This window comes from Macaca mulatta, chromosome 2, assembly GCF_049350105.2.
Source record: "Macaca mulatta isolate MMU2019108-1 chromosome 2, T2T-MMU8v2.0, whole genome shotgun sequence".
NCBI classification, from domain to species: Eukaryota; Metazoa; Chordata; class Mammalia; order Primates; family Cercopithecidae; genus Macaca; species Macaca mulatta.
The window spans coordinates 157,505,648-157,526,244 of NC_133407.1; the positions used below are offsets into that span (position 1 = coordinate 157,505,648).

At 46.4% G+C, this 20,597-nt stretch overlaps 1 protein-coding gene and 1 long non-coding RNA gene across 6 annotated transcripts in view; one reads left to right on the forward strand and one right to left on the reverse strand.

Moving 5' to 3' along the window:
- ZXDC (ZXD family zinc finger C) overlaps window positions 1–20,597 on the forward strand; it is a 37,818-nt gene that overhangs the window by 11,179 nt on the left and 6,042 nt on the right. For 2 of the 5 annotated variants that reach the window (XR_003727443.2, XM_028844539.2), the window contains exon 6: window positions 2,473–3,158. Coding sequence is in view for 3 of the 5 variants with exons in the window: in XM_028844539.2 (XP_028700372.2) it covers window positions 2,473–3,158 (686 nt within the window). In the remaining 2 variants the exon portion in view is untranslated. Of the gene's footprint in view, window positions 1–2,472; window positions 3,159–4,255; window positions 4,319–4,962; window positions 6,153–20,597 lie in introns of all 5 variants that reach the window. The other 3 variants (XM_028844538.2, XR_013414334.1, XM_015130057.3) reach the window with 3 other exon arrangements.
- On the reverse strand, window positions 9,500–12,227 carry LOC144339361 (uncharacterized). The gene is made up of 2 exons (XR_013414335.1): window positions 10,998–12,227; window positions 9,500–10,593 (listed from the first exon to the last, which is right to left on the reverse strand). It is a non-coding gene; the product is annotated as an uncharacterized LOC144339361 (long non-coding RNA).

The window sequence follows — 20,597 nt, forward strand, 5'->3', positions numbered from 1 at the left end:
TTGGGCTCAGGGCAGGTCTGTGGCCTTTGCTTTCTTGTGATCCTATTTGGAAGTGGTCATGAAGCCCCTCCTTGGGATCTTGGACACTGATCTTTCACAGTTTACAGCAGTTGCCATTCAGCTTTATATTTAAATAAATTGCCCTTCTTGCTTCAGTAGTGTCTTGAGGACAGGGAATGTGTGTGCCACCTGATTCATGTTGGAGGGTGTCATCTTTGCTCACAGAGGCCCACGTGACCAGGCCCCCTTTCTCTGATAGCTCTATGAGACTGCATCACTCAGGCCTCTCCCCTGTTCCGCCGTTCCCTCTCATGGCACACTTCCCCTTTCCTGACCTGGCCAATTCAGAAGTCAGCAGAAGCCCAGTGTTATACCAGATGCACTTTCCTTAAACTCTAGTGGGATGTGAGACCCTCTTCTGTAGCAGCTTGTGTATCCCAGGCTTGAATTTCTTGTGCAACAATGACTTACTTGTGTGTCATCCCCCTTCCAGCTGTCGGGTAGAAGACCAGGTGTCACCATTTCTCCTAGTGAAAAACAGGCACTAGAACACCTGGTTACTGTGGGATTATGTCATGCCCTCAGTGGGTTGTTTCAGTCCCCCTAACGGTGGTCCTGGGAGTGGGGTCCTCACTGGTGAAACCAAGATAGAAAGTACTTGCCAGGGTCACACCCGCAAGAAGGGCTGGGGCTGGGCTTTGAACTGTGGTGATCATGACTGTTTTGCCAGATGCTCTGCTAACTAATGTTTATTTAGTGATTGTGTTAATATCTGGCCCTTGTACATGTGTGGTCTCTCTAGTAGTAAATGTTTATAGAATTAGTAAAGTGCTAAATAAGGAAATTTATTAATAAATGGGTATCATTTGCACTGAGATTATTCATGGTCTCTTCACAGGGAGCTGAATCCTCAAGAGAGTCAAGGGAGTTTTTAGAAAGTTTTGAAAAACTGACATAGTTTTCCATTTTTAATTTCGCCAAAGGATCACTACCATTTTCTTTCAAAATGCTTCATTGGTACTAAGGGATATTTATTGAAGAAGTGATGCTATATTGATGCTTTTTTTTAAGCTTTGAAGTAATATCACAACTAAAGACGATACATTCTGAATTTGATTTGCTTTTTGTCTAGAATAGATTTTTGTGGATTTGCATTATTAAAAATATAAAATATAATAGACACTCTGGCCAGGTGTTCACAGCCTGCAGGTATGAGTTTGGGGTCAGTAACAGCTGGCGTGGGAGAAATAGGATCAGAGAACTGAGAGCAGGTTTTCCTCTGGGCCAGGCGCTGGCACAGTCAGGAAGCTGCTGGGGACAGTCCTCAGGAAAGGGTGACATCAAGTCCTTATTTGGCTCTTTTGCCCAAATTAATTATTCTCCCATTTTACCATTTGCTTGATGCTTGAAGCATCCTGTGATTTGGTATAACTGGCATGTACTTGTATACAAACCCAAAACTTGCCTATGCATTGAAATTTTTTGGAAGTCATTATTCTCCCAAAGGTATGCTGATTATTTAAATTTCATAGTCATAGAATAACAAATAATCAAATATTTAAAGAGTATTATGACCAAAAATTAAGACTCCAGCTGAAGAAGGGCCTGTTAGAATCATTACATGCTGCATCAGGGCTGGGCACTGTGCTGGGAGCTGAGGGGACAGTGGTGGTCAGACGGCTCTCCACCCTCAGGAGGCTTGCAGTCCTGGTGGGGAAATGTGAGGCTGGAAATGCAGTGGTAGGGGAGGCTCTGGGAGGGAAAGCCCATCAGGAACAGCTCTGTCTAGGGGGCCCCCAGCATGCCTAGAGGTCCTGTGCATCTGCCTAGAGCTGAAGCTTCGGGTCTGTCCTGGCTTTGCCAGGCAGCCAGTTTCATTTCCTTTGTTTACCCCTATATGGCTCCAGTCAGTTTTGGGGTGGCAGCTAGTTGTGGAGTGGAGCACAGAGTTTGGCAAACATGAGCTGACAAGCTGATTTTGAAAATATCCTCAGAGCACAGGCCAGCTAGCAACTGGCAGCTGAGGATGATGTGCCGTGGAAAGGTTCAGTCCTCTCGGGCAGCTCCCGTGGCACCGGGAGGGGAGAGGGCGCAGGCTTTGAAGCCAGAAAGACATGGATGCAAGTCTTACTTTGCTTCTTGCTGTTACCAGTTGGCCTGACCTTAGGAAATGTTATTTAATCTCTCTCCAATTGTTCCTACTGGAGAAAGCCCTGTCAGCCTGAGGATCCAAGACGCATACATAAAGTGTCTGATGTCAGCCGGCATCGCTTCCTGTCCCTTCCTGGGGTGTGTGTCAGGTGCCCCGAGAGACTGGCCGTGGGACTCTGTCATGATAACCAAGCTTCAGGGTCTGGGAAGAGGACAGTCAGTGCTTCCTTGGGGCATCACTTGGTAACATCATGGGCATAAACAAAAGTACTCGGTCTTCAAGGTCATAAAGTAACCGGAGTGTATTCCTTTTTTTTTCAGATCTCTTACCTCAGCTAGAAGCTCCGAGTTCTCTTACTCCTAGCAGTGAACTCAGCAGCCCAGGCCAAAGTGAGCTCACGAACATGGATCTTGCTGCGCTCTTCTCTGACACACCTGCCAATGCTAGTGGTTCTGCAGGTGGGTCGGACGAGGCTCTGAACTCCGGAATCCTGACTATTGACGTCACTTCTGTGAGCTCCTCTCTGGGAGGGAACCTCCCTGCTAGTAATAGCTCCCTAGGGCCAATGGAACCCCTGGTCCTGGTGGCCCACAGTGATATTCCCCCGAGCCTGGACAGCCCTCTGGTTCTCGGGACAGCAGCCACGGTTCTGCAGCAGAGTAGCTTCAGTGTGGATGACGTGCAGACTGTGAGTGCAGGAGCATTAGGCTGTCTGGTGGCTCTGCCCATGAAGAACTTGAGTGACGACCCACTGGCTTTGACCTCCAATAGTAACTTAGCAGCACACATCACCACACCGACCTCTTCAAGCACCCCCCAAGAAAATGCCAGTGTCCCGGAACTGCTGGCTCCAATCAAGGTGGAGCCGGACTCGCCTTCTCGCCCAGGAGCAGTTGGGCAGCAGGAAGGAAGCCATGGGCTGCCCCAGTCCACGTTGTCCAGCCCAGCAGAGCAGCACGGTGCCCAGGACACAGAGCTCAGTGCAGGCACCGGCAACTTCTATTTGGTATGAAGCAATCTATTCAGTCACCACCATATAGGTCACTTCTCTCATACTCAGTCTTGAGGATATTCTGGATTAATCCTTTCTATGCAGACGTTTCTGGTTTACAAAAGGACGCAGCCCTGGACTACAAGTCTGGAACTGACAAGTTCTTATGACCTTGACAAATCACCTTAACCTATCTGAGCCTTAAATTCTCATTTATTTCCTACATAAGGAGATTTGGCTAAATGCTTTCTGAGGTCCTTTGGAGTCCTGTGGCTCCATGGTAATGTGCTCCTTTCCTTGAAAATTGGGGGTTTTGTAATGTTGAGATACTTTGCCTCTATGCTTCTCAGCTCATGACCAGCCCTAGAAGAGGAGTCAAGACATAAGCCACCTTCAGAGGTTCAATGGAAACTTTAAAACCATACCAAACTCTTTTTTAGAACTAGAATTAACAAGAAAAGAAAAGAAAAAAAGGGAGGGGGTTTATGAGCCTTAGTTCTTGGAGGATTATAAGAGTACTCCAATTTTGAGGCCGAACAGTTAATATACTTTATATCAATTATACATTTAATATAATTTAATTTAAAATAATTTAAAGATTATTGGGAGATAGTCTGACTTTCCTGACTCAGATGGGAATGATCAGATAGGGTTTTTGTTTTTTTTTGTGGCACAGGCTAAATTTGATGGTGACGTTTATATTGTTCAGAGTGTTACATCTTATTTTACAACTTTTAAAAAATGTAAATCTTTTGAAGTAGGATCAGTTGTGAGGCACATAGTAACTGAGGCTCCATGGAGCCAGCTTTCATTTCTTTCAGTGGGAGAGGACGGTCTCTGTCTCTGCATTTCTGGTGTCTTGCTTGTTGGTGGCAGAGCTATGCTTGCCAGCCTTTGCTTAGGCAGCTATAGCAGTTGCTAAGTGTACAGGTGACTGGGCAGGGATGGGAGGTGGCCACAGTTAGAGACAAGTGTGCAGTCAGTCCCTGGTGCAAGGACTGTGTGCCTCGGTGCCTTGGGAAATGGAAGCTTCCTGGTGCAGCTGTAGCTGTGGGTGGAGGTGGAGAAGCCAGCAAGACCTCGGTCCTAACCCGTGTTCGTTTTCTTGCTAGCTGTGTGGCGTTGGGCTACCTCGCTTCTCTGAGTACAAATGGTGTGTGGTGAATGGGTCCCAGGTATGCTACGAGCTTTGAGGGCTGCTCTTTTTCTCTTCGTAGTGATAAGTGTTAAACTGTCTTTCTTTGGAAATGTTCACAGACTTCCAACAGCTGAAGTCCTCTGAGTACTGTCTGGCACCCTCAGGAAAGTTCCTGAATTCAGTACCATCATTATTGTTTTTGCGTAAGACTTTGAGTGTAGCCCCTGCCACCAGAGCGGCCTCTGCTGTGGGTCTCTAAGGTGGGACCTGTCCCAGGCCTGCCGTACACGTGTGTGGCACAGTGTGAAAAGTGTCACGGAGTGCCATGGTAAGGTGACCCTGGGTCACCCAGGCAAGGCTCAGTGTTTGTTTCAGAAAGCAGAGAAGTATGTAATTGATTTAAAAAGTTTCTGTGTAAAATATTTTACTATGTTTTAGACTTTGGAGGAATACACTTTGCTTCTCTGGCTAAGAAAGTCACATACATTGTTCGAGCTCCAAGTTTGTTCGGCCCTTGCCGCAAGTGGACGTAGCATTTGGCCCTTTGTGTGCCTTACTGGCGACTCTGGTTATGGGAGCTCGGATATGTCCCAGAAGCAGGCTTATGGCACTTCTCTAGCTCCCTTGCTACCCTTCCTTTGTGTCTAGATAAGTGACTGATACGCTTTTCTTTGGTCTCAGGAAAGTGGGGGCTCAGCAAGAACTGATTACCGAGCCATTCAACTAGCCAAGGAAAAAAAGCAGAGAGGAGCGGGGAGCAATGCAGGTGAGGCCGTGTGTGCTGCAGCCCTGAGGAGCGAGGGCCTGAGGGTTCTCTGTCACTATTACTGGCAGAAGAAACACACAGCAGGTGTTTCTGTGCTCTTGGTTTTACTTTTCTGTTCAGAATACCCTTTTTATCAACTCCTTAGTTTTATTTGAACTTAAGGGAAAAAATTAGTAACAAAATTCCCAGCATCAGTATGAACCTATTTTATTTGCCTAAACAAGCTTTGTGAAAGTTAAGGGTTCAAACACCAGTGTCAGTTACCTGGAAGGCTACTAAGGTAAATAAGCAAAGCAGGCCAGGTGTCAGGAAAGCAGAGATTGTGCCTGGTGCTGAATGGCCTTGGGGCCTGATCTTGGCATGGCAGAGACCTGGGGACTGCCACTGTCCCCAGGTACATGTACATGGAGCCAAACTGTGTGTCCTGTGGCATTGTCAGAGTTTTGTTGAAATCTTATTTGAAAATGTTAGCAACTTATTTGTATTTTTAAAGACCAAACAAGAGCTGGTAACCTATGTGGCCTCAAGCATCTGTCCTTCCTGAAAGTGGAATAGTGGGATGTAGTGCTTAATGGAAACTGCTTAATCTTTTTCTAAAAAGTAACAGTGGATTTTTAAAATGTATTGTTTTTTGTGTATTTCATTTGTCCTTTGTATTTATCTAAAAGGGTTGATACGATTTTATATCTTGCTCTCTATTCCTAATAGTATCATGACTGACTTCTTATTTAAAATAAATAACAATTGCCGATTTTCTGTTAATCAGTTTTCTTCAAGACAGTGTTTCCCTATAATGTTGTATGCATCAGTCTGGATTATGACTTAGGAAGAAACACCTCCACGGTTCACCAAGTACCAGAATGGAACTTGCAGAGATAATAGAAGGAAGTGTGGTGGTGAAATTTGTAGAAAGAGTTGACCATAGACCAAGTAAAGTTCATGAAGGAAAGCGGATGCCTTTATTGAACCCGATAGATAATATTGAAGGAAAAAGAGACAAACATTCAAGTATATACCACGTGTCCTATTTCTTATATTGCTTTGGAGTACTATCTATCTATAAAGGAGATTTGATGTTTTCATTACTGTTTTTGTAAATATTTCAGCGTTATCTTTAAAAAGTTAAGGACATTGGCCAGGTGCGGTGGCTCATACCTGTAATCCCAGCACTTTGGGAGGCTGAGGCGATGGATCACCTGAGGTCAGGAGTTCGAGACCAGCCTGGCCAACATGGTGAAACACTGTCTCTACTAAAAACACAAAAAAATTAGCCAGGAGTGGTGGCGCATGTCTGTAATCCTAGCTACTTGGGAGGCTGAGGCAGGAGAATCGCTCAAACCTGGGAGGTGGAGGTGGCAGTGAGCCGAGATTGTACCACTGCACTCCAGCCTGGGTGACAGAAAACAAGACTTCATTTCCAAAAAAAAAAAAAAAGTAAGGACATTAAAAAAAATTATAGCCACCTACTGTTGCCAATTCTTTAAAAATTAACAGTATTTTCTTAATGTCAGTATCTAGCAAATGTTCAAATTTTCAGTTGTCCCAGATGCCTCAAATGTTTTGTGTAACTGTTTGTTGGAATTAGAATCCAGTGGGGTTCATATGTCACTACTGGTTGATACATCATCTCTTGACTCTGTTTGACAGCTGTAGGGTTCTCTGCTATCTCTTGTCTGGTTTTTGTTGAAGGAACTGATTGTTCTTTCGAGTGTGGCAGTCTGGACCTTAATGATCACATCACTGTTTTAACACGTTCCTTCCTTTTTTTTCTTTTTCTGTAAATTAGTAGTTATGTCTAGTGGTTAGATCTGGTTGGTTGATAAAACTCTGCTGCAGGTGGGGGTGGGTTCTCGCTGGAGGCCCCCAGCCTTTGGCGGGCTGGCTGTCTGTACTGCTGGCAACCATTGTGACCAGATACTGGATCCACTTATTCCTTAGGGGTTACTCTAAACGGTGGCACTCTAAATCTGTCATTTCTTTCTTACTTATAGCTGGGACATGTCTATAAAGAGCAGCTTCTCATTTTTTTACCCTGAGGTGCAGTTAATGATGTTTGAATCTGTTTGAGTTTCTTAGCATTCTACAGTGATGGTCAGAGTATTTTAATGCACTCATTGGTTTAAATACTTCATAGACTTCTAAGGGAAATTGAAACCTGGTACCTGCTAGGTCTCCTTGTGTGAGTGCAGCAGGAGAATGTCGTCGTGAGGGTGAGGCTGCTGCCACTGCCACCCACATCCTTGAAAAGCCCCTCCGGGTGCCTCAGCCAGTGGAGGAAGGCCACTGTCTCTTTTCCAAAACCTGCAGGGCACCGTTGTCTTCCTGCGCCCGTGTGTCTGCTGTGGTTTTAGACCCCTGCCGCCCCCCAGCATGGGGGGATGCCCGCCTCCTCTCAAAACAGCATCCTGCATACTCATGCTGCATTTATCACAGCTGAGAGTCCCCTGTGGCCGCAGTCCTGGGAGCTGAACGGCAGACTTGATGTGGATATGACCAGGCTCCCCCAGTGCCCTTCCCTGTTCCAGGCCGCATGTGCATTTAATTGTCACCCCTCCCCATCTCCTCTGGTCTGGGTGAGGGCCTTGGCCCTCCCTTGTCATGGTGCTTTCAAAGAGGGTGGGCCTATTACTTTGGACTGTCCTCCCTGTGGGCCTGCCTGATATCTTCTGGAGATGAGACCTGGGCTGGGGTTGCTAGAGACGGTGGCGAGGTGCCCTCCCCCACACATCCTCCCTGGGCTATGCTGTCTACATGTCAGGTATGTAAACCTGGATCCCTGGTTAGGGTGGTAGCTGCTAGGTTTCTTCACCATCAACTTCCTGGTTTTCCTTTTGTAATTAACTATCTTGCAGTGGATGCTTTGAGACTGTGTGTGGAGCTTGGGGCTCCCTAAGACCATCTTCACTTCTGATACCAACTGCAAGCTTGGGGGTCCTCAAGACCACCCTTAGGTAATTCTCTAGAAGGACTCATGGAGCTGACTGATAGCTGTTGTACTCACAGCTAACGCTTATTGCAGCAAAAGGACACAAATTAAAGCCAGCTGAGGGAAAAGGGGCCCAGGCAGGGCTCATGAGAGTTCCTAGTGTGACACTTCAAGTGTCCTCCCATGGAGGTGTGAACAGTGCCAACTTCTCCCAGCAAGTGACAGCACACACAGGTACCATTGCCCCCCAAGGAAGCCCACCTGAGACTCGCAACAAATCTGGAGTTTTGTTGAGTCTCAGTTGTGTGGACTTGCTGGCCTTACTCTCCAGCCCTCCAGAGGCTGAGCTGGCGCTATGTGCCTGAGGCCTCCACCATGGGTTAGCACAGACTGTGGAAGTGGCCCAGTGCGCCCAGTTAGACAGACATTCTTACCAGACAGGGCATTCCAAGGGCCTAGAGATCTCCCAGGAGCCGGGGCCAGAGGCCAGGCCTCTCTGGGCAGGGTTAACCCTTTGCCTTGCAGTGCAAGTGCCCTGTTTCTCTTTAAGCTTTCCTCTCACGTAACACTCAGCGGGGGCTTTTGCCTGTGGGGTTCTAATGGTGATTTTCCATTTCCCTTATTTTTGTATACTTATTTATTAGAATTTTGTAAGGAAGAGCTGTCTCTTCTCCCTCATTTACTTATTCAGTTATGCAGTATGGATTCAATGATACTGATTGGCGATCTCCGCTCACTGCAAGCTCTGCCTCCCGGGTTTACACCATTCTGCCTCAGACTCCCAAGTAGCTGGGACTACAGACGCACATTGCCACGCCTGGCTAATTTTGTTTTTGTATTTTTAGTAGAGACAGAGTTTCATCGTATTAGCCAGGATGGTCTCGATCTCCTGACCTTGTGATCCGCCCGCCTTGGCCTCCCAAAGTGCTGGGATTACAGGCGTGAGCCACCGTGCCCGGCCTCAACGGTATTGATTCTTTAGGCTGTAGTCAATATTGGATTATGATTAATATTATCACCATTTATTTTGTTGCTCCAGTTGTTCCAGCTGTGGACAATCCTTCAGTTGGATTCTTGTGCCTCATCAGCATTCTCCATCCTAGCTTTTTGTTTTGAGCACTTCCTTCCTTCCTAGCACCAGCAGGCTCTTGTATTATCCCTGTCCCTGCCCTGGAGTCAACTCCTCCTCCAGAGAGCCCTGGTTTCTTTTTTTAGAGGGTGGTATTTAGAATGCAGACACTAGGTGTACTTACTGTTACTGGGGTGTTGTTACACTAGGGTTTCAGTGGTCAGTGCTGGTGTTTATGTTAACCCACGCTGTGCTTTGGATTCAGGCTATTTCAAATTTTAGATGATATGGTACATATATTATGTATTCATACCACTAGTTACTACATTGGTACTTTTCAGCAAAATATATCTAAGTGGAATCAAATAAGACTGTAAATAGCTTTACATCAGTTCAGGTCACTTATGTTGCTAAATTACTTTTGGCATTAAGTTCAGGGGAAAAAAATGGGGTTGGGACTTTTTGGGTTTCAGGATTTGTGATTGAGAGACTGTGGACCTGTAATAAGTTCAAGAATGAGCAGTTTCTGTGTAATAGGACTGTTAATGGAATCAGGTCATTTAGAAACAGTCAAGACTCTGCTGTTGTGAATGTGGTTAGGAGCCAGTGCACACCTCAGTTCTTAGGAAATGTGCAGTCTGAGCAATAGCATCTGAAATTCAAGACTGTTCCCATTGTGTTGCTGTTGAGTGTAGAAAATAAAATATGCCAATTTCTTTATCTCGAGTATTGAGATTCTCCCCTTAGAATAAAACAAGAATTTTTCTCTCAGTGTAAAACTGTCAAGTTTTATTCTTGAAACGAATAGCAAAGTTAAGCTTAAAAAAAAAGCGTAAACAGCTTCAGAACTATAAATGGGTATGTATACCTCTCTGCTGTCTAAGGGGCAGAGAAGGGAAAGAAGATGTGCTTGTCAGAGACAGCAGCAAGACACATGGTGACAGAAAACCAAGGGTATCCTGTGTCACAGTGAAATGTAATGAGGGCAACTCTCCTGCCAAGAGACAAAGATTGAATACATCGGAAGCACACTCTCCGCTGTGTGTTGTCTAGGAGAGTTGCACCCTGTATGGAAATATTTGGGAAGGTTAAGATTAAGACAGGGTAAAATAAAACAAAGGCAAATCACAAAGCAAGGGCTAATGTTAATATGAAAAGTGTAGAATTCAAGTAAAAAGCATGGGGACAAAGAAGATCTTTCCTCTTTTTGGTTGCTATTCATGTGTAGCCTACAACAGAACTGTAAGACCCACAGACATTTATATGAATATTTATTGGAAAACATATACTATCAAACAATATAATGTAAAAGCCGATAGAAATCTAGGATAATTGAATGTATAGAAACTAGCAGTTTGAAAGTGATTAGTTCATTATCTGCTGATCAAGCAGAAAAAAATAAGCATATGAAAGATGTTTATAATGGGATTAATAAAGTTGATTTAATGGATCCTACTCCATGTCTGTGGAATATTTGTAGAAATTAAACGGAACAAATTAGGGCATCAGGAAAACTATACAAGTCTTTACAAAAAAAAAGTATATATAGTACTGCCTATATATACACATAATATATAGTACTGCCTATATATGCCTATATATATGTATATATGCGTGTATATATGTATATGTGTATATGTATATATGTGTATACACATACATATACGTATACAGATGCATACACACGCATATGTATATGTATACACGTATGTATATGCATACACACATGTACATATATGCACATACATACACATGTACATATGTGTATATGTGAGTGTGCATGTATACATATATACATGTTTGCATATGTACATATATGTATGTGTATGTGTGCATATATGTATATATTGCATGCGTGTGCATGTGTATTACAGATGTGTATATGTGTAGGAATGTATATATGTGTATGTGTACATATATGTATATGTGTACATATGTACATGTATAGGCAGTACTATGTTTTCTGATCATAATATGTTAAATTAGTAAAAATTACTTGGAAAACAAAAGGAAACCTCTAGACAATTGGGTGAAAGAAGAAATAAAAGCGAGGCTGGGCGTGGTGGCTCATGCCTGTAATCCCAGCTCCGCTACTGAGGAGGCTGAGGCAGAATAATCACTTGAACCCGGGAGGCAGAGGTTGCAGTCAGCCAAGATCGCACCGTTGCACTCCAGCCTGGGCAACAAGAGTGAAAGTCCGTCGCCAAATAAATAAATAAATAAAAGTTAATTACAAATACAGGAAAATGGATAGGCCATGTGTTTATAAGTTTGAACTCTTGAGCCAGCGACTTCTCTGCACATTCAGCTTTCTCCTTTGTGAAATGGTAATAGAAGCATGCTGCACTTGGGATTCTTGTGGATTACACGTGAGGGTCTTAGAAACACTTGACGTTGAAGCCAACTATTATGTATTACTGTATATGGAACACAAGGGATGTGGCCAAAACTAGATTCAAGTTTGTGCCTCAGATGTCTTCCTGTCAGAACAGAGTCAAATCCAGATTTTGATGCTTAAATGTGACAGCTTATTCAGATTTGGAAAAACTTTGGTATGGGCCAAAGAAAACATATCCCTAAGGGCATACAGCCCCTAGGCCATCATTTTCCATTTCTGTCTGAGCAATTAAAAAAAAAAAAAGCGTCAAGTAAATTCCACAAATTCTTTGGAATACATAGAGGTAAATAGATATCATGTTAACTGTATGATAATAAGTTAGAATACTTGCAACAAAATGCAGAGTTTTCTAGAAAAACAAGTAATCATTCAGAAATAAGAATATGAATAGTTCATTAACAGTTATTCCTCTTTGTGGAATTTGTGCAGTAAATGCTGCTCCAAAGCTCTGTGGAAAACAGAAGCTTCCCATGAAAAATCTGACAAGGATATCTCTCAGAAAGAGAGCTGTAATCCCAGCACTGTGGGAGGCTGAGGTGGTAGTATTGCTTGAGGCCGGGAGTTCAAGACCAGCCTGGGCAACGTAGTAAGACCCCCATCTCTAAAATAATAATAATAATAATTAGCCAAGTGTGGTGGTGCAAACCTGTGGTCCCAATTACTGGGGAGGCTGAGGGGGGAGAATCACTTGAGCCCAGGAGATGGAGGTTGTAGTGAGCTAGGGTCTACCACTGCACTCCAGCCTGGGTGACAGTAAGACCTTGTCTCAAAAAAAAAAAAAAGAAAAGCTATAGATTGGTGACTCCTACGAAGATAGATGGAAATGTTCTAAATAAAACACACTTAGGATCTGGCAATATATATATTTAATGTACTATTCTAACCAAATAGAGCTTAATCAGATAGCTTGAGAATGATTTAATGTTAGGAAGTCTGTTAATTGCATTATCTCAATAATCGGTGAAGAACTTTATTATTTTCTCAACAAATCCTGTATTTGATTTACAAAATTGATATTCATTACTGTACTGGTGGGACTAGGAATGTAATAAAAGATTATGTGCCCAAACCAACAGCCAACATCATGCTTAATGGTGGGTTATCAGAGGCGTTCTGTCCACACACCTAGGAGTTAGACAGGAATTGCGTGTATTACCGTTGTTACCCTTGGTGTTGGATGTTGTTTGAAGGTTTTTGCCATTGAAATAAACCAAGAAAAAGTAATAAGATAGAACTGCAGGAAGGAGACAAATAACAGCTTACTGATGATTTGACTACTTATTGGAAAACTCAACTATCAGAAAAATTAGTAAAACAGAAGATATTTAAGTGCCAGTTAGAAAATAAATGTCTACTATCCAGAGCTTCCTGCATAGCCAAGTAGCCAGCTAGGAAATGCAGTGGGAGAAGAGATCTCATTCACACAGCAACAGAAATCATAACAGCCAGGAGGAGATGTCACCAGTGGACAGGAGGTGAAGGGAGGGATGACAAGATCAACTGCTCTCAGCTAGGGTGATCCCTTGCCTTGGATGAGTCAGGCACACGGTGGTGAACAGCACAGACACCCTGCTAGAAGTCTGGTAGCAGGACTGGGTGAAAAGCACCTCATAATCAGGAAACCAAATGATAAATGTCATGAAGAAAGACAACCAGAAGGAGTCTGTGGAACTTTGTAGTTTTAAATAGTGGGGATAGGGAGGGTCTCCAAGGAGGCAACACCCAGCAGGGGCAAGAAAGGAGCCATGGAATGTGTCTGGGGAAACACTTTTCTGGGCCAAGGGAGCCAACAGTCCTGACCATGACCCGTCAGAGGCAAAGCCAGGAGGCCGTTATGGAAGCGGACCTCGCCGAGGGAGCATTTTAGAAGGGCCAGAGCTTGCTGAAGGCGCCTGGGTCCTTGTCAGACTCCAGCTTTCCCTCAGTCAGATGGGGAAGCAGAGGATGTGATTAGGAAAATGGCGTGATAGTTTGAAGAGGGCCGTTTCTGCTGCCATTTTGAAAATAAACTTACTTGGGGGAATGGGAGGTTTCAGGGAGAGCAGTTGGAAGCCTGAGTGCTCACCTAGCAGGAACGAGAGTGGCGATGGCAGTGGGGAGGAGTGCTCGGGCTCCTGCACCTATCCTGATGGCAGAGCCCACAGGCTTAGCTGACAGACGTGGGATAAAGGAAAGGGAAGCCTCTTTTGCTCTTCCCACAGCATTGCAGTGCAATTTCATGCAGAAGTCCAAGCAGGTTTCAGGACAGTTGTGTAAGAAGCTATGGACAAGAATGTCTAAGAAAATGGAAAATGGCATAGAGGATTTGCACTGTAGCTAAGACTTCATGCAAGGCCATGGCAGCTGAAAGCATGTTCTGGGGCTGGGGCTGCATGGCAGAGCCAGGAGCCCAGGATCCAGCACACCGGGCACTGACCTGGTACCTGGTCATCTTTGCATGTGGAAAGGTGGCATTTCCAGTTATTGACGGGTGAATGCTGGCCTTTTAGGGAAAAAACATATTAGAATTCCATACAGAATAGAGAATGAAGATGAGAGGTTAAAGGTTTTTCTAAGGCATGAAGAGCCGTGGGGGCAGCCTGCACTTGTTCTGTTTGTCCTATGTCCTTCACATGCAGTAACTGTTCACGCCTCACAAAAACCCTATGAGGTGGAGACCTGCCATCAACCCTTCCTGCACGGGCGCCACCGAGGCCCTGAGGTTAAATAATTTCCCAGAGTGTGTCAGCAGAGGCACAGCCGCAGAGACGTGTCTGCACAGAGAGCTTTCCACATCACCAGCAACAGCGTGAGATCATTGTGCAGAAGGTCATAAGGAGTTTGGCAATGAGCAAGATGCAGCCGGTTGGTGCTCACAAGGACACTGGTAGATCTAACTGAGGGCCAGGTCGGCTGGGCCTTCCTGGGTGACAGGAGCCCAGTGCTGGCCTTGGTGCACACAGCGTGTCCTTGTGCTTTCTCAGGAGAGCTTCAGTGGGGACACACTGTGATGTTTCTGGAGGGTCATTTGGTGGTGTGTTCAGGAGCCAAAAAATATGCATAATATTCAGTCTTACAATTACATTTTATGAATTTATCTCAAGGAAATCCCAGGGATCTGTGTGAAGCTGCACATGCTGCTGCTGCTCAGTGCGGGACTGTTTAAATATTTGTAACTCAAATGTCCAGAAGAACTGCACACTCTGTGCATGTTTTTAGTACGTTCGTATTTGTAAGAAAAAGTGGGTGTGCTGAGAGACAAATTTGTGTGTACATTTACCTGGAAACAAGCAGTAGTACACATATGCGTGCATGAAGTGGTGTTTTCCTGAGTGTTAAGTTGTGAATGTTTTGTTATGATCATTTCTACTTTTTGTATTGGAAAATACTTTGTGTAATTAAAACGTGAAGATGGAGCTGCCATCAAAATGGTGAGCAATAGAGCACTGTTCCTCCTGGGGTGGCCTGGTGGGCCTGAGGAACTTATGGGGTGATGAGAAGTGGCCTCGAGTCCTTTCTTTCCAGGGAACTGTGGGGACGAGAGCTAGAGGGAGGAGGCAGGTTAAGTATGTGCCGGCCTCTCTGTGACTGGCGCACTGTTGTGGCCACCCCGGGACCCCCTGAACCTGGTGCAGTGCTGGCTTGCTGGCCCCAGCCTAGGGAGTGGGCCCCTGCGGGCGGAGGGTGAGGTGGCTGTGCTGGCACTGCAGCTCAGGCATGCACATGCTAGAGTATTCCAATGGGTGATCAGGTTGGATGGAGCCTTGAAATTAAGTCAGTGATCAAATTTTTATAATCTTTTTGTTTCGCTTTAAAACAAAAATCTTTGCACACCTAGTCCAAGTTTTCTTCCCTTTCTTCCCGTTGCTGCCATGATGAAAGCAGAAGGGACCACCCTGCAGGGAGAGCAGCAGGAAGGGAGGTGCGGGCAGGGGCCCTGGGTCAGCAGGGGCAGTCAGCCTGGAGGTGCACCCCCATTTATTCCTCATTCTGGAATTGATTTCTAGTCACATGTGTGTGGCTGCTGTGCCACGGGTATCATGAGGTGCCCAGGTGGGTTTGGATTTGGATGAGGGCATCTTTGAGGATGCAGGGGCTTTGTCATACCTTGTGGGCCCCATGTACACCCCTGGGGCAGATGTGGCCTGTAACAGGGGAGGGTGCATGGGTCTCTCAGTTGGAGAGGAAAGCAGATTACAGACTTGTCAAAGTGGGAGCTCTCTGCTCTTGTGTTTTCTTTAGGGGCAGGAGGATTTTGCCCAGCAGTCCATCATAGCTCCCTCCACACCACTGACCCTTACGTGTCCAAGGTCGGAGCCGTGGCAGGTCAAGGGTGAGCGAGGTGCAGTTGCCTGTGAGCAGCTGTGGAGGGGCCTTTCCTGTTTACACTTCCTGTGAGGGTCTCAGACCCCTTGCAGGCTCTGGACATCGCTTCCTAGAGGGGCCTGGGCTCCTTTTGTCCTGTGAGTAAAGCTTCAGTTTTGATGGCTGCCGCAGGGAGAGCTAGAAAGGTGCTTGGTGGCAGTTAACTTCCTGCCGCAGAACTGGGTGTGACCCCACTGCTGGAGAATGGGCTGCAAGCCAGGTTTCCCACACTTGCATGAGTGAGCGCCATGGCCCTTCTCCACAGAGCGTCCTGCTGTCACTTTGGTTTCTGTTAACTTTTACGCCTTTCTTGTTTCTTACTCTACTTTCCTGCCTGGAGCACACAGCCCCGGCTCCCTTTCCATCTGCATGGCAGACACCTGGCCTCTGTAGGTCCAGCTCATTCCGTGTCCCCTTTCGGTTGTCCCTATGTCGCTGTCAGCTGACTGAGGGTGAAGGTCGGCCTTGGCAGCCCAGTGGGAAGTCCCTTGACTCCTGTCCCTCAGTGGCAGGTGTCCAGCCTTTGGGAAGAGGAAGCTTCTATTTAACAAATAAATGGAATCGACTTTGCCACACACAGCCAGAACAATGATTTGTAGAGCCAGCCTGCTGAGAGAGTCAAAGCGTCAGTCGTAGGGTCAGGACCGCCAGGTGAGGTGTGGCTCCACCTGCAGTAGCCTGGGGCAGGCTGCCTGGCCTCTGGCTTTAGCATCCCCTTCTGCGAAATGGGGAAAGTGATGGGACCTGGCTTTGTAGGGTGCTTGTGAGGACCTACGGGGGTTCTTGCAAAATACTTGGCCCAGGGCTGACTAAAAGATTCAGAGATGCTGGGCGTGGTGGCACACACCTGTGCTCAAGAGGCCAAGGTGGGAGGATCACTTGAGCCCAGGAATTCAGGTCCAGCCTGGACAACATAGTGAGACCTTATCTCTTAATAAAAAAAGTAAAAGCTTTGGTAATAGTTTTAAACATATATTTTGTTCATTACATCTCCTTCTGTACATTCAACATTTTGTCGGAACAAAGTAAAGCAAAGAGTGGCAGGGCTTTGTATGTATGTGGTTTCAGAGCTGCTGACCTCTAGGATGGGATCCCACTACATTTACTCTTCTGAGGCCTCTGGAGCTGGCTTTGGCTGCCCTGTGCCACGCCCTGCGTTATGTGCAGTGCCTGTGGACCTGCCCTGCTTGCATGCTGCCCCGTCCCACCCCCCGCCCGGGCAGTTCCTGCTCCTCCTGCCATGTGGATGCTGGCCGTTGCTGTCTGACTCACATCCTTGGAGATGCTGACCCAGGCTCCTCTCAGCACTTCCAGCTAGATTTGGCAGTGGGAACATTAGGGGGATACTAGAGGGTGTGTGGCAGGAGGCAGGGCATCACTTGCTCTGCTTCCGTGGGAGTTTCATGGCGATGGCTGTCTGCCCCCATGGCTGTGGCCCCAGTTCTTTCTGGGTGGCCCCTGCTGTAGTTCTGCTATGCGCTGTCCCTATTCTGGACTCTGGTGACACCACCCCTTCCCTAGTCCCTCCGGCCCTAGGGGTGGCAGCCCCACGACGTGCTGGTCTCTGGTGCTTGCTTCTTAGTGCATGGCTGTGCCATGCCCTGATGCCTGCCCTGGATGCCTGTGTGGAATGCCCAGAGTGTTCTCGGCAGGGTCCCCGCTGTGATCAGCTCCTCAAGGGTGGTACCTGTGTCACAGACACTTTGGGGTCCTGTCAGTGGCCTCTCGAGGCTCCCAGGGTACCCTGCACTTTCTCATCCCTCGTTGCTCATCCATTGTGGGTTTGTCTGTGTGCTGCAAAATGCACAGCTGTATTGAGTGCACCAGCCAGCAGCTGAGAGCTCCATGTGCAGAGCCACCATTGTGGCCGAGCACCTGCCGCGCAGTGGAGGGGCAGTACACACTTGTTGAGTGGATGATGAAACTTGGGCAGACCTCAAGTAAAAGCTATTAAATTCAATGTATAAAGCTAACATACCCTGGTTCTAAAACTTGACAAAGGTGTGATAACTAATGAAGGCATACGGTATGCCCTGCACAGTTCTAAGCCTAGCACGTCTACATCTGTTACCCCATTAGTCCTTGCAACAATCCTATGAGGTGTAGGTCCTTGTGTCCCCACTTTTCTGAATGAGGAAGCTGAGGCAGGGAGAGTTTAGCCAGGGCTGCATAGCTGGTGAGGGCAGGGGTAGGGGCAGGATGGAACCCAAGGCCGGCTGCCCTCAGAGCCGTTACTCAGCCTGTTGGCCACGTGGTATGCAGGAACACTGTGTCTCACTTCCAACAGGTGAAGCAGGCATGGGAATCCCAAGTGAAGTGCCAGCACATGGACAGCGGGCGAGGGTGATGTAAGGTGAGGCAGCCCGTCAGCATGATTTGCCACAGCAAATGCTACAGGAGATGTGCAGGGTCCCCAGAGGCGGAACAGGGCAGTTGATGACATTCATCACCTGCTGCTGATTTGAAAACATCATAAATACGAATCAACTAGGAACCCAGAAGATTTCCCTAATACTAGAGAGCAGCCAGCTGTCAGTGGCATTTTCAGTGGAGAATGAAAATGCATTCCCCACAAAGCTGGAGGAATAGTAAACCAAACCAGCTGCGCAATCTATTTGACACTTTTATGGAAGTCTTTATTTTTAAAGAAATAGATAATCAAATAGAAAGGAGAGAATGATGATTACTTAATGACAAAGTCATTGTCAGGCTTAGAAAACCCAGGGGAATCAACTCAAGCAATTAGAAATAAGAAGGATCAATAGACAGCTAATTGCACAGTACACATTTGTATATATAAAATGAATAGCTTTTCAAATAAGAGTAATTGTGAAAAACTGACCTCATTCGTAATGACAGTAAAAGTAATAAAATATGCCAGGCTCACTCATGACAAGTGTGCTCCGAATGGGTAAGGTCCTATGTAGGGTCTGCCAGCTGGAGATGCCCAATTCTTGTTCACTTACACACTTTATTCATTTCCTTTAAAATCCTGAGTAACTTAAACACCTGTCCACTTTAAGTTCATCTGGGAAGGTAGCTTGGCAAGAATACCCATGAAGGCTGTGAGAGAGGAGGAGGCAGTCGGCGACTCAGGGCCTGCCAGATGCCCTGGAGGAGAGAGTGCCCCTGCGGAACAAGGGACCTGTTGTGTGAGCAGCACATCCCTAAGCAAAGGGTGAGCGCTCAGCACAAGCAGGGCTGGTCATGTGGGTTTACTCTGGAAAAGATCAGTGTGGGTTCCTTACGTTTTCTCGCCTGTAGCTTCACCACCCAAGAAAAACTACTTGCAGTGTTTCAGTGTTAAACATTTCCCTACACAAATGACTTGTTTTTGAAAAATGATAAACATTTTTATCTGCTTTTTGTTCTTAATATGAATATATTTCCTTGTGGATAAGTATATTAACATATTATTTCTTTCTAAGAGCTATGCTGAACTAACCCTTTCAGGGACTGAGTGACTTAAGCCCCAGTGCCCTCTGATCTCCCACCCTTGGGAGAATTGGGAAAATAGTCACTTACTTCCTGTTCTAGTGAGGATCTCAGTAGAGGAAGCTTACATGACCCCCTGTGGTTATCAGAGGAAGGACCTGAGCTTCGTCTGTGCAGATCCTTTTTCTGGGCACTTGGCTGGCTCTGAACTCTGTCCTGTGGCGGCCACTGCGGTGCTCCTGGTGTGGGGATGGCATGCTGTTTGAGCCAGGCCCAGTGCTGTTGACCTCACCTAATTCTCGTCATGGCACGGCAAGGTGAAAGCAGTGTGGCAATCTCCATTCACCGCAGATCCATGGAAGCTGAGTCACATGGCTGGATCGTCCAGCTCCCAAGCCCGGGCCCTTGACTGCTTTGTGTTTACCTTCATACCCAGATAGGACTCTTCCCTAGAGTTTCCTTCCTTGCTTCCCAGGAGGTTGCTTGGTATTGGGTTTATACTGTTCCTCTCCCCACTCCTACAAGTTCTCTAGCACAAAAAAGCATTTTGGATAACGATTGAAAATATTGAAGCAAAATTTAGTTCAGTGTTGTTACCTTGTTCTATAAGGGTTTGCGGTTGTCCATAGTGAGAAAGGAATTTGATTTTTCTTGTGACTGTTTATTAATTAAATTGGTCATGTTGCATTTGATGCCATGGCGCCCTTTACTAGTGAGGACGCAGAGCTGCATGGACATTCTGAGGACGTGGTGTGGACCCCATTTGTTTGCTCTGGCATGTCTTTAAGCATCCCTAGATAAACATACTTGCTTAGTTAACCCAGGAAGTTTATGATTAACTTTCAGCCATCTTAAATGTTCACGACATAATACCAGGCTTCGGGGTGTACCGTCAGGGGTTCTGACCCTAGCCAGGCCTGGGGGACAGCTCAGCGACTGGGGCTTGGCCCCTCCTCCCCTGGCTGCCCTGTTATCTCGCAGCCGTTGGCCTGGACCCCTGCATCCTTTCCAGGCTCGTCTTCCAGGTGCAGTCCTTGCTGGAACGGACTCCCTGAGAAGGGGTGTCCAAGCTCATCTGCGGCAGGTTCTCCCCCTCACCCACAGCTGCCCTTCTGCTTGCCAAAAAACGGGGAGGCTGTAACTCTCCACCAGACTTCTACCGCAGTGTGTTGCCTTGGAGTGCACACAAAACAGGATATCCTTCCAGAGCACCAAACCCAAGGACAGGTCCAAATACTGGTTTCAGGGAAGCATCCTGTAGAGTAATACTGACATCAGAACTTTGATGAGCTGGGCTCGCCAGCTTACCCTTCCTGTGCAGAGATGTGTCTAGGGGTGGATGCTGAGCTGTTCTGCTTGAGGTACATCAGAGAGGGGC